At 35.5% G+C, this 12417-nt stretch overlaps 1 protein-coding gene across 1 annotated transcript in view; it reads left to right on the top strand.

Annotated features, from left to right (window-relative positions):
• The first annotated feature begins 366 nt into the window (after positions 1 to 366).
• Positions 367 to 12417, top strand: part of LOC143257439 (rho GTPase-activating protein 32-like) — a 28768-nt gene continuing 16717 nt past the window's right edge. The window contains exons 1-2 of the mRNA XM_076516134.1: positions 367 to 563; positions 1416 to 1527. Of these exons, the coding sequence (XP_076372249.1) occupies positions 454 to 563; positions 1416 to 1527 (222 nt within the window). The 5' untranslated portion in view covers positions 367 to 453. The remainder of the gene's footprint in view (positions 564 to 1415; positions 1528 to 12417) is intronic.

Consider the following 12417-nt stretch of genomic DNA (forward strand, 5'->3'; position numbering starts at 1 on the left):
GGTAAAAGAGTAGCCCAAGAGTGAGTGGTAACGACTAGCTGCCTTACACTGGCTAGCGCAAATAGTCCACGTGTATCATTGTGCGAAATTTAAAAAAAAAAAAAAAAAACAAGCTATATACAAATAGGATATTCTATAACTTTTCACGGAAAATCCCAAGAGAACAATAATTATTTTAGTGAACCTTTACACAATTGTGACGTCATTTCTTTGATACTAATCTTGTACTTTAATTAAATCTGACAACAACAAATTATAACATAAAAAATAAACGTATCACCAGATGGCTCACGACTCGCGGTTTTTATAGAAATCTTCCCTCCAGTATTTGTCATAACTATTTCACTCTACTGTGCATGCGTAATACGCCATGTGACATGCTCACACGTGAACTTAGGTGACAAATTTTTTCTTCATCTTTAATGACACAAGGATGTACATTTAGCCATCAAGATGTTGGAAGTGGAGACGTTTAGCTCGATAACATCCCCACCACCCACAACCTCCACCCCAAGGGCTGTACGTCGAACACGTCTGTCGAGTGTTCCACTAGTGAATTTAAGGTAAGACCCGAAGTTTTTATGATGCGTACAAATAATTTATTACCATACGTTGCTTAGTGGTGAATCAAAAAATATAATATTTATTACTTAGGCAGTAATTTAACAACCTTTCTAGCAATATTGCGAGAAGAAAATTTTCTATTGGATTTTTAAAATATATTTATGGAGTTTTAATATGTGTGTACAGCATCAAACGCATGTTTATGACGTGTTATATTGACCAATTAAGGACAGCTAAAAACGTTTTTTCATTTCAATTGTGTGTTCCGATTAACCAATGTTCTGGTTCTATGGTTCTAACGACAAGCCCTAACTTATCTATGAGATAAGTTCCTCTGTCTGAGAATTATACATTAGAACGATATTATTTACAACGTTGTACGTCTGAGAATTATACATTACAACGATATTATTTACAACGTTGTACGTGAATTGTTTTCATTCTGTGGTTCAGTTTCGTTGTTTTCTTATCCTTCAGTTGGTCAGTTTTGGGACACTTTCTCATTTTTGACTTGATTTGAACATATTTTCAGAATTTGAATGATCTACACAGGTGTTTATATTTTGTTATGTTTGTGCTATGTCTTACATGAACGACTTTTTAACACACGAAGATTCGTTAAGAAATTATTGGTAAACAAGAAATTAACATATTTAAAATTGGGAGATAGACTTTGCTAATGTAATATGTATATATACTTCAGGGCGTTTGACGAAAGTTAACATATTTAAAATTGGGAGAGAGACTTTGCTAATGTAATATGTATATATATTTCAGGGCGTTTGACGAAAATTAACATATTTAAAATTGGGAGAGAGACTTTGCTAATGTAATATGTATATATATTTCAGGGCGTTTGACGAAAAACACAATGTCGGAGAGATATCGTCACGAAAAAATCCTTCAGGAGTCGGGACTCGAACCTGGAACACTGGTCATATAACACTGTACCCCAGATCCAGGGTAAGTTTAATTATCACCATTAGATTCCATCTAGGAACATAGGGCCGCAATCGCTTGCGGAATCTTCAACAAGTATTTAAGTGAGTAGGTTGTTAGCCCACTGCACCGAGCTGTCCCTAATTCAGCAGTGTAAGACTAGAGGGAAGGCAGCTAGTCATCATTGCGAGTCGCACGCCTTTCGCGCTTGGCCATGCCAGGCCGATCCAGGGTAAAAGTACACTATATTTAGTTTTAGCTTTCGGGACTTGAACTAAGAACACAAGAATGCATGATAAGTTTACACATGCTCCAATGTAACGATTCACCTTTTAGGACTCGAACCTCGAACACTGGCCGCGTAACATTATACCTCAGTATCATATAAAGATCACACACTTTTCTATAAATATATGAATATAAGTATTTCAGTCGTCAGGACTCAAACCTCGAATAACTATTGTGATACAACTAAGTGCTAGGCATATAAACAAAGTTCAACTAGTACTTTGGAGGGGCAGCAAGGTGTTGGGTAGGGTGAGAAATTACAAGCACGCGCTAGGTAGGAGTGAAGGGTGACACAGATTATTTTTACAAGTTGACCTCGACTTCAAATTTTGCGGTCACGTGACTGATCTTCTTTCATAGCTTATCTCCCTTGACATCAAGATGTATAATTTGTCTTCCTTGACAGGTCGTTTCTACTGATTGATAAATATAACCTCTTTAATCTGAAATTTCCTTTGCGGATAAATCATTCTGTATATTATTTGACACCATTACGTTATCAACTGAGAAAGACAATACTCTGATATTTCTAGCCTATAAGACGTCGCAAGTTTGAACGGACACCTGTATCTTACACTTCAATTTTGGTAGATATATAGTGAAATTAAATAATTATTTCTAAATGAATAAACAAAGTCATGAGGAAGGACTACGTTAAAAACAGCAAAGCTCAACCTCTGATTAATTATAACCATAAACTTTTCAAGCCATAAACCAAAACACATAAACACATTATTTTTTTAAAACAAAGACCCTTGGATACAAGCTACAACATGGGATTATAAAATGTATCCTAGGTTTTGGAGGCGACTAGAGAAATAGGACCCACATTGCGGTGGGGATACACTATATCATTCTAAACCTCCAATTCGCTAGTCTCGTATAAGAAAATTAGAAATTAGAAGAGCGAGATGTGGGTGTGAGCACCCACAATGTCCCATGTCTATATCACCCTTCACTGCCTGCAGACAGTTGTGGGAAGGTAACTGCTTTCCCTAGTTAAAATAAAAATAAGAAAATCACAATAATAAAGAGATACATTATTAAATAAATTACTTGATGTTTTACTCCATAAAATATAAAATGTAAGTATTAACAATAAAATCATACATTTAGAATAATAAAAAATAACCAACCTGTTTTAGAATATCTTAGAAAGTGTGAATAGGTAAATAGTATTCAAACATGTGATTTTACAACACTATATATCACAATACTATTAAAAGATTTAATATTTATATTAAGTTCATTAATAAAACAATATTGTTATTCTTTTATAGAACTGGAAAAAGAAAATGTAATTCCAAAAATATAAAAGATATATTAAGTTTCTGTATTTATATAATTTTATAATCCTACGTTGTAGCTTGCATCCTAGGATATTTTTTTTTTCTTAAATATGGAGCGTATTTTATTTTATGTTAATGTGTTTTGGTTTATGGCTTGTTATTTTTATGGTTATAATATATAAAGAGGCCTAAACCTCCTCTTATTTAATTATTTTGGGACACAACACACTAGCCTTACGTCTGATACAAAGGTGTCCATGCTATGCGCGGATTATTATTGAAGGTTGCCATACTTTCATTCCTGTATCTTTTATCAGCTGAACTGTCATGTACGACAGCTGTGATAATAAAGTTAAAATGGCTGCCAGAAGCTTGAACCGCTCATCTGAACTGTCTTTATTAAATACCGTCGATGTTAGTTCTCTCGTTGCTTTAGAACAGCTTGTGACGTCAGACAGCTATGGTGTACTAGATATGACTATTTAATATAGAACACATTTCTAACTGTTACTGTGATACAATTGTTAAGTAAATTGGTCCCAACTGTCTTCGTCATATTTGCTTTAACACTAACCGTATATTACAGCTAGTATTATGTGTTGTACGGTTGGTATAATTGGTATTATCTTTGTTGGTATGATTGGTTTGATATTTTAATGTAGTTGGTGTTATACTGTTATTTTTTATTATTATATTGTTAGTATATTTGGTATTATATTGTTGGTACAGTTAGTATTGTATTGTTTGTATAGTTGGTATTGTATTGTTTGTATAGTTGAATTGTTAGCACAGCTATGTTGTTGGTATTACATTGTTTTTATAAGTTTTGTTATATTGTTGATATAGTTATGATAGTATTGGTATAGTTGGTATTATATTGTTAGTATAATTAGTATTATATTGTTAGTATATTTGGTATTACATTGTCGGTACAGTTGGTATTATATTGTTTTAATAATTAGTGTTATATTGTTACAATAGTATTGGTATTGTTGGTATAACTGGTATTATACTGTTTATCTGCTTTGTATTAACAATACTCTGATGTTTTACTAAAACATTGTAAAAGAACGTAGCAAAACATGTAAATTGTTGAGACTGGTTTCAAGTATAACCAAATAAAATAAATCGATTCTGGTTGGCTCAGCTGCAAGTCTGATGAGGTTATAAGGTTAAAAATCGGTGTTCAATATCTGTGTAGCTTTGTTCTAAGTAACAAACAGAATAAATTATGTGTAATAAAATCTCCGGTAGGGTGATTAGTGACGTAGTTGTGTCAGATGAACACTCTGTCAACAAAAAATGGTCTTAGACCTTTAATATTTAAACATTGCGTTCTTCTGGGGAACTTCCTTCGAACAGAGACATTTGACCGTAATTACTACAACCGTTGTTTGGGGTTGGCTTGAGTTTTTGATCATTTTTATACGTAAATAAATTACAGCATGTGTTAAAGAACAAAGCAATTAGTTCTTGTATGAAAACTGTTTTTAATTTGTCTACCGCTTTCAACCGTGATATCTATTCTTCAACCGAAAAACATAAAGTGAAGCCTTAAGGAAAACACTAAATATAAATACATGTACAAAACTGTTGTTTTAATATACGTTTCAAAACTGTTCTGTAGTATCCCAGCAATAAGTCAGAAGACTTAACTCTGAAATTATGCACTCGCATAATAATATAGCTTTAAATAAACTACAAGTCTCAAATATATCACTATTATTAAAATATATCTATTTAAAAATATGCACTAACTGAATTTCTTACAATTTAACAAAATATTTATAATTTATCTTTCAATTTCGACAAACAATAAGAAAATGTTTTTACGGAACAAAAGAAATAAAATAATTCAGTTGAACAAACCTGCAGTTCACCTTCTACGTCACAATTATTTGGAACTAGAGCGGAAATTCTGATTTGAAGTTCATACACAGCGCACTCTATATTCAGTAATTTATATCTGACTGTTCTCGTTTAAATCTCAAGGTAAATAACATTCATATTATAATAATATACTTTGTCTAATTTCATCCAACCGAATGGAGTTATGCATGAACGGTTTAGGACGTTCATTGAATTTTTTTAAATACACTATATATATATGTATGTGTTTTATTTCTTTATCTACTCAACTGTGTTGTGTGTTTGGAGAATCTTTTAGTCAGTATGTTTCCAAGTGAAAGTTTTCACTTTGTTAAAGCACTTACGAAAAACATTCGCCGTCAGTATAGCATTGATAGCCCATTGTATAGTTTTGTGATTTACAATTAACAATCTGACCTTTGGTTGTTTTTCTCTTAATAACAATGAAATCAGGTAAACTTTAATATTAAATTCTACTTTTATGTGTAGGCCTTACTTTTATTTTTGTATTTCATATTGATTACATACCCTCCCAAACACTATCACACTAACACCAGTATATAGACAAGTGTCCCAGTTCATGAAGCTAACACTATCACACTAACACCAGTATATAGACAAGTGTCCCAGTTCATGAAGCTAACACTATCACACTAACACCAGTATACAGACAAGTGTCCCAGTTCATGAAGCTAACACTATCCCACTAACACCAGTATATAGACAAGTGTCCCAGTTCATGAAGCTAACACTATCACAATAACACCAGTATACAGACAAGTGTCCCAGTTCTTGAAGCTAACACTATCACACTAACACCAGTATACAGACAAGTGTCCCAGTTCATGAATATAACACTATCACACTAACACCGGTATACAGACAAGTGTCCCAGTTCATAAAGCTAACACTATCACACTAACACCAGTATACAGACAAGTGTCCCAGTTCATGAAGCTAACGCTATCACACTAACACCAGTATACAGACAAATGTCCCAGTTCATGAAGCTAACGCTATCACACTAACACCAGTATACAGACAAGTGTCCCAGTTCATGAAGCTAACACTATCACACTAACACCAGTATACAGACAAATGTCCCAGTTCATGAAGCTAACACTATCACACTAACACCAGTATACAGACAAGTGTCCCAGTTCATGAAGCTAACACTATCACACTAACACCAGTATACAGACAAGTGTCCCAGTTCATGAAGCTAACACTATCACACTAACACCAGTATACAGACAAGTGTCCCAGTTCATAAAGCTAACACTATCACATTAACACCAGTATACAGACAAGTGTCCCATTTCATGAATATAACACTATCACACTAACACCAGTATACAGACAAGTGTCCCAGTTCATAAAGCTAACACTATCACACTAACACCAGTATACAGACAAGTGTCCCAGTTCATGAAGCTAACACTATCACACTAACACCAGTATACAGACAAATGTCCCAGTTCATGAAGCTAACACTATCACACTAACACCAGTATACAGACAAGTGTCCCAGTTCATGAAGCTAACACTATCACACTAACACCAGTATACAAACAAGTGTCCTAGTTCATGAAGCTAACACTATCACACTAATACCAGTATACAGACAAGTGTCCCAGTTCATGAAGCTAACACTATCACACTAACACCAGTATACAGACAAGTGTCCCAGTTCATGAAGCTAACACTATCACACTAACACCAGTATACAGACAAGTGTCCCAGTTCATGAAGCTAACACTATCACACTAACACCAGTATACAGACAAGTGTCCCAGTTTATGAAGCTAACACTATCACACTAACACCAGTATACAGACAAGGGGCCCAGTTCATGAATATAACACTATCACACTAACACCAGTATACAGACAAGTGTCCCAGTTCATGAAGCTAACACTATCACACTAACACCAGTATAGAGACAAGTGTCCCAGTTCATAAAGCTAACACTATCACATTAACACCAATATACAGACAAGTGTCACAGTTCATGAAGCTAACACTATCACACTAACACCAGTATACAGACAAGAGTCCCAGTTCATAAAGCTAACACTATCACACTAACACCAGTATACAGACAAGTGTCCCAGTTCATGAATATAACACTATCACACTAACACCAGTATACAGACAAGTGTCCTAGTTCATGAAGCTAACACTATCACACTAATACCAGTATACAGACAAGTGTCCCAGTTCATGAAGCTAACACTATCACACTAACACTAGTATACAGACAAGTGTCCCAGTTCATAAAGCTAACACTATCACATTAACACCAGTATACAGACAAGTGTCCCAGTTCATAAAGCTAACACTATCACACTAACACCAGTATACAGACAAGTGTCCCAGTTCATGAATATAACACTATCACACTAACACCAGTATACAGACAAGTGTCCCAGTTCATGAAGCTAACACTATCACATTAACACCAGTATACAGACAAATGTCCCAGTTCATGAATATAACACTATCACACTAACACCAGTATACAGACAAGTGTCCCAGTTCATGAAGCTAACACTATCACACTAACACCAGTATACAGACAAGTGTCCCAGTTCATAAAGCTAACACTATCACATTAACACCAGTATACAGACAAGTGTCCCAGTTCATGAAGCTAACACTATCACACTAACACCAGTATACAGACAAGTGTCCCAGTTCATGAAGCTAACACTATCACACTAACACCAGTATACAGACAAGTGTCCTAGTTCATGAAGCTAACACTATCACACTAATACCAGTATACAGACAAGTGTCCCAGTTCATGAAGCTAACACTATCACACTAACACCAGTATACAGACAAGTGTCCTAGTTCATGAAGCTAACACTATCACACTAATACCAGTATACAGACAAGTGTCCCAGTTCATGAAGCTAACACTATCACACTAACACCAGTATACAGACAAGTGTCCCAGTTCATGAAGCAAGCAGTTGTACATTGTTAGATCCTACGAATTCAGAGCGCTGTCCATAAAAAATGTTGAATTTTATCTTTGTGTCCAAAATTGCGCAATCTATGAAAAGTATATACACAACACGCGGTTTTCACAAATCTCGTGAAAGCACGATTAGTTCGAGAACACAGGGTAACGACCGTTATATTCACAAGTGAAGCAATATTACGTTCAATCACGTGATGCCTCTCATTGAAGTCGGATTGTAAACAAAACTTGTGTTGTGTGGGAAATATAAAACTAATTACAGCAGACATTGTGAATTATTAATTAATATATAATCACAACGTTTCTTTTCCCACAAGGGGCATAATAGAAATTAAAGAGTTAATATGTGCTATTTCTAATTTGTCCACTGTTCACGTTCTATCAAGGTGTTGTGACTGGAATTTATAAATTGGAAAGATGTAAAGTGTTCCATAAACTGAGTACATGTACACTTCCTATTTGCCTAATTTTTCATTGTTGGTCACAGATATGTTTGTCCTGTCAGTTATAACTAAATAAGGAAGTTCTACCAGGTTAAATATCCACTTTCTTGTTAAGTGTATTTTATAATTCATATAACTAAGTTTCATTGGGTTCAGTAGAACCGTCACCTTCAAGAACCCATTTCCTTTACAAAAGGAATATCCCTTTTTAGTTAATTAACTACACGCCCGAGGAGGAAGCACTGTCGACAGCTGCCAATAGAATCCGCTCCCACTAGAACCCCTCGGGTGTGAGTTACACATCTACATCGACCCACAATAGTGTTCACACTTCTAGGGAAGTGTCGTAGAAAGAACATGATGAAACCTAGTAGAGTCGTATAGGTTTAAAAGGAAGGTGAAAAACTTGGTTGACAGCCAGTTGGTCGGTCTTATGACCCTCCGAAGTAAGGCCAAGTTTATGTTTCCCGAACTACTTTTCGTTTACGTTACGTTTATCACATTGGACAAGCTGTGAAACCACACCATAGGTTGTAAAGTTTCAAACGACGGAGTTTGAGTGGTTTTAATTCTGCAGCTGCGTAACAATGAACATAAATATAATTTTTAACTCTTCAGAATGTGATTGTTTTTTTAGAGCGGTTTCTTTATTTAAGCATCTCTTCACCAAATTGTCCTGTCTTATCCTGTTCCTCAACTAATGACGTATTTGCCACGTGGGATTCTACACTGTATACCTGCTGGTAGTGCCGACTGGTGGTGGTTTGGAACACAGTAAGTAGTCTGCCCTTGTTGGTCGACCTTGGTGGTTGATCAGTGATGCTGCTCGGTTGTTTTACTGGTTTCCTTCACGAACGTGGAAAGTAAAACACTAAGTAAGATATGAAGGGACACGTGAATAATCAACGCGATATTTTCCATTTTCTATTACATTGATTTGATGTTACTGAAGAAAAACATGCTGTGTTCGAAAGTCATGCGCGAACTTAGGCGAAATAAACAACACGCAGTGGAATAACTCTCACCATGCCTTCTGGATGGACTAAACTTACCTTACACTGTGTAAGTATTTGTTACCATGACCTCTAGACGGACTAAACTTACCTTACACTGTGTAAGTATTTGTTACCATGACCTCTAGACGGACTAAACTTACCTTACACTGTGTAGGTATTTGTTACCATGACCTCTAAACGGACTAAACTTACCTTACACTGTATTTGTTACCATGACCTCCAGACGGACTAAACTTACCTTACACTGTAAGTATTTGTTACCATGACCTCTAGACGGACTAAACTTATCTTACACTGTAAGTATTTGTTACAATGACCTCTATATGTACTAAACTTACCTTACACTGTGTAAGTATTTGTTACCATGACATCTATACGGACTAAACTTACCTTACATTGTGTAAATATTTGTTACCATGACCTCTGGATAGATTGAGCTTGCCGTATACTGTATATCTGTATTTGTTACCATGACCTCTGGATAGATTGAGCTTGCCGTATACTGTATATCTGTATTTGTTACCATGACCTCTGGATAGATTGAGCTTGCCGTATACTGTATATCTGTATTTGTTATCATGACCTCTGGATAGATTAAGCTTGCTGTATACTGTGTATATATTTGTTACCATGACCTCTGGATAGATTGAGCTTGCCGTATACTGTGTATATATTTGTTACCATGACCTCTGGATAGATTGAGCTTGCCGTATACTGTGTATGTATTTGTTACCATGAACTCTGGATAGATTAAGCTTGCTGTATACTGTGTATGTATTTGTTACCATGATTTCTAGACGAAATTAACTTGTCTTACAATTTTTAAGTCTTTGTTACTATAACATCTATAATTAAATTTGGGTAACGTCCGTAGTGTAAGCTAACATGTTCAGATGTTCAGGATACTATTATGATTTTTGCAACCATAACTGAAACACAAGAAAAACACGCCTTCTGGTGGCTTAACCATGTAACTTGAATCATGATTTATCTTCTTCATTACCAAAGCTACTAAGGTTATCTGCTCTTCCTTAATTTTGACCCGAGGGAAAGCCATGAGCCAACATCACCCTACTATCCACGTCAAGGAGTTGACTGTCACTCTTTTAATACACCTACAGCTTAAAGTGCGGAGAATATTTTGTAACGTCGTCCGAACTTGAACCACATGACAATTATTACAGAGAAGCAGTAGAAAAATTCTAAATCTCAAGGTGTCCAGATAGGATTATAAATATGGCGTTTTCACAGCTGGCATTTGATTCATCTTGTATTCAAGGGAAATAACTACACAATGTGTGTGTATTTGTCAGCTAGAACTCAATAAATTGTTTGTTTTGAATATCGCACAAAGCTACACAAGGGCTATCTGTGCTAGCCGTCCCTAATTTAGCAGTGTAAGACTAGAGGGAAGGCATCTAGTCGTCACCACCCACCGCTAACTCTTGGGCTACTCTTTTACCAACGAAAAGTGGGATTTACCGTGACATTATAACGATCCCACGGCTGAAAGAGCGAGCATGTTTGGTGTGACGGGGATTCGAACCCGCGACCCTCGGATTACGACTGGAGTACCTTATCCACCCGGTCATACCGAGCCTGGTTAATAAATATCTTCCTAAGATGAAGAAGCCATTACTTACCATCAGTTGTTTTGTTTGGATTTGGAGAAATACGGGTTTCTACCTCTGTGTTAAGGAATCTTTTGGTTAAAGAAATGTATCCAACCAGACTGACTTCCATTATGTACGTGGAACATTAAATAACATTTAAAAATAATTAAATTTTATCTGTTTGTTTGGAAAATATCAGTAGTAGTGAGAACTGAAGGAAGATAAAGGTAGGGATACAGTTATTTCATCTCCCAGAATTCTTCAGGTTACAGAGGATGTAGTAAAATTTGTAAAGACAGCTTCTGTAGAAAATAAGAACAGTACCTTTCTGGATATTTAAATAAACCTGAGATCCTGATAAATAGACCTGGAAAATATTCAGATAAACTCACTTGGATCTATGGTATTATAAAATGTATTGGTGGAGACAAGCTAGGGCTAGAAAAGATGTTACAAGCAGCAAAGAATCTCCGTTATAGATCCTTTCAACCATGTTTGATAAGTTACCTTATGTTGTTGAGCAGTGTATTCGATATTTCTTACATCGGGATTCTTTTCTTTACGTATCGAAGTCAATACTTATACCATCTATTTAACCTCTGTGTCCCTCGATCTGCTATTGTCAACATAATGGACTGTGTTCGGGGACTTCCCATTCTCCTCGTGGAGCTCAGTTACCCCTTTCTGTGGAATTATTAAACCAAAATGTACTAAGCTATGTGTGATCGTTTTAAGTTGTGTTGCTTTGAGGGGTGTTTACATATATTTAGTTAACAGTAAGAGACAAATTACCTAAAAAAAAATCTAACAAATATTAATCCGCCTTAAAAAAAATAGGTCTCTCTTCTGCCTTTCTCAAGTAATAACTTTGTGAGAAGGCCAAGCGGTAATTATACATTCGTGATTAAAATTCCCCTTAAGGAACCGGTCCGACCAGATGCCGTCCCTTTAAGGTCTAAAAAAGCCAGTTCTTGAAGAGGCTTGGTGCATATTAACAGATTTGTTAAAATTTTAGTCAGGCTGCTTTAACATTAGGTCTTTGGAGTCGAGTTGTAAATGTAGAGTGTACACGTAGATCTTCACGTAGTTATGGAGTGTACACGTTGACTTTCACGTAGTTGTTCAAATTACTTACGAAAATATAAGTTTCAAGTCTGAGAATTAACATGATTATTTGGTTACAGCCAACAGCTGACACGTGAACTTAGATCTTCTATTTTGTAAGTTTCAAGTCTAAGAATTAACATAATTATTTGGTTTTAGCCAACAGCTGACACGTGAACTTAGATCTTCTATTTTGTAAGTTTCAAGTCTAAGAACTAACATGGTTATTTGGTTACAGCCAATAGCTAACACATTAAGTATATTTTCTATTTTGTAATTTTCCAGTCTAAGAACTAACATGGT

The sequence above is a fragment of the Tachypleus tridentatus genome, chromosome 1 (genome assembly GCF_004210375.1).
Source record: "Tachypleus tridentatus isolate NWPU-2018 chromosome 1, ASM421037v1, whole genome shotgun sequence".
In the NCBI taxonomy this organism is placed as follows: Eukaryota; Metazoa; Arthropoda; class Merostomata; order Xiphosura; family Limulidae; genus Tachypleus; species Tachypleus tridentatus.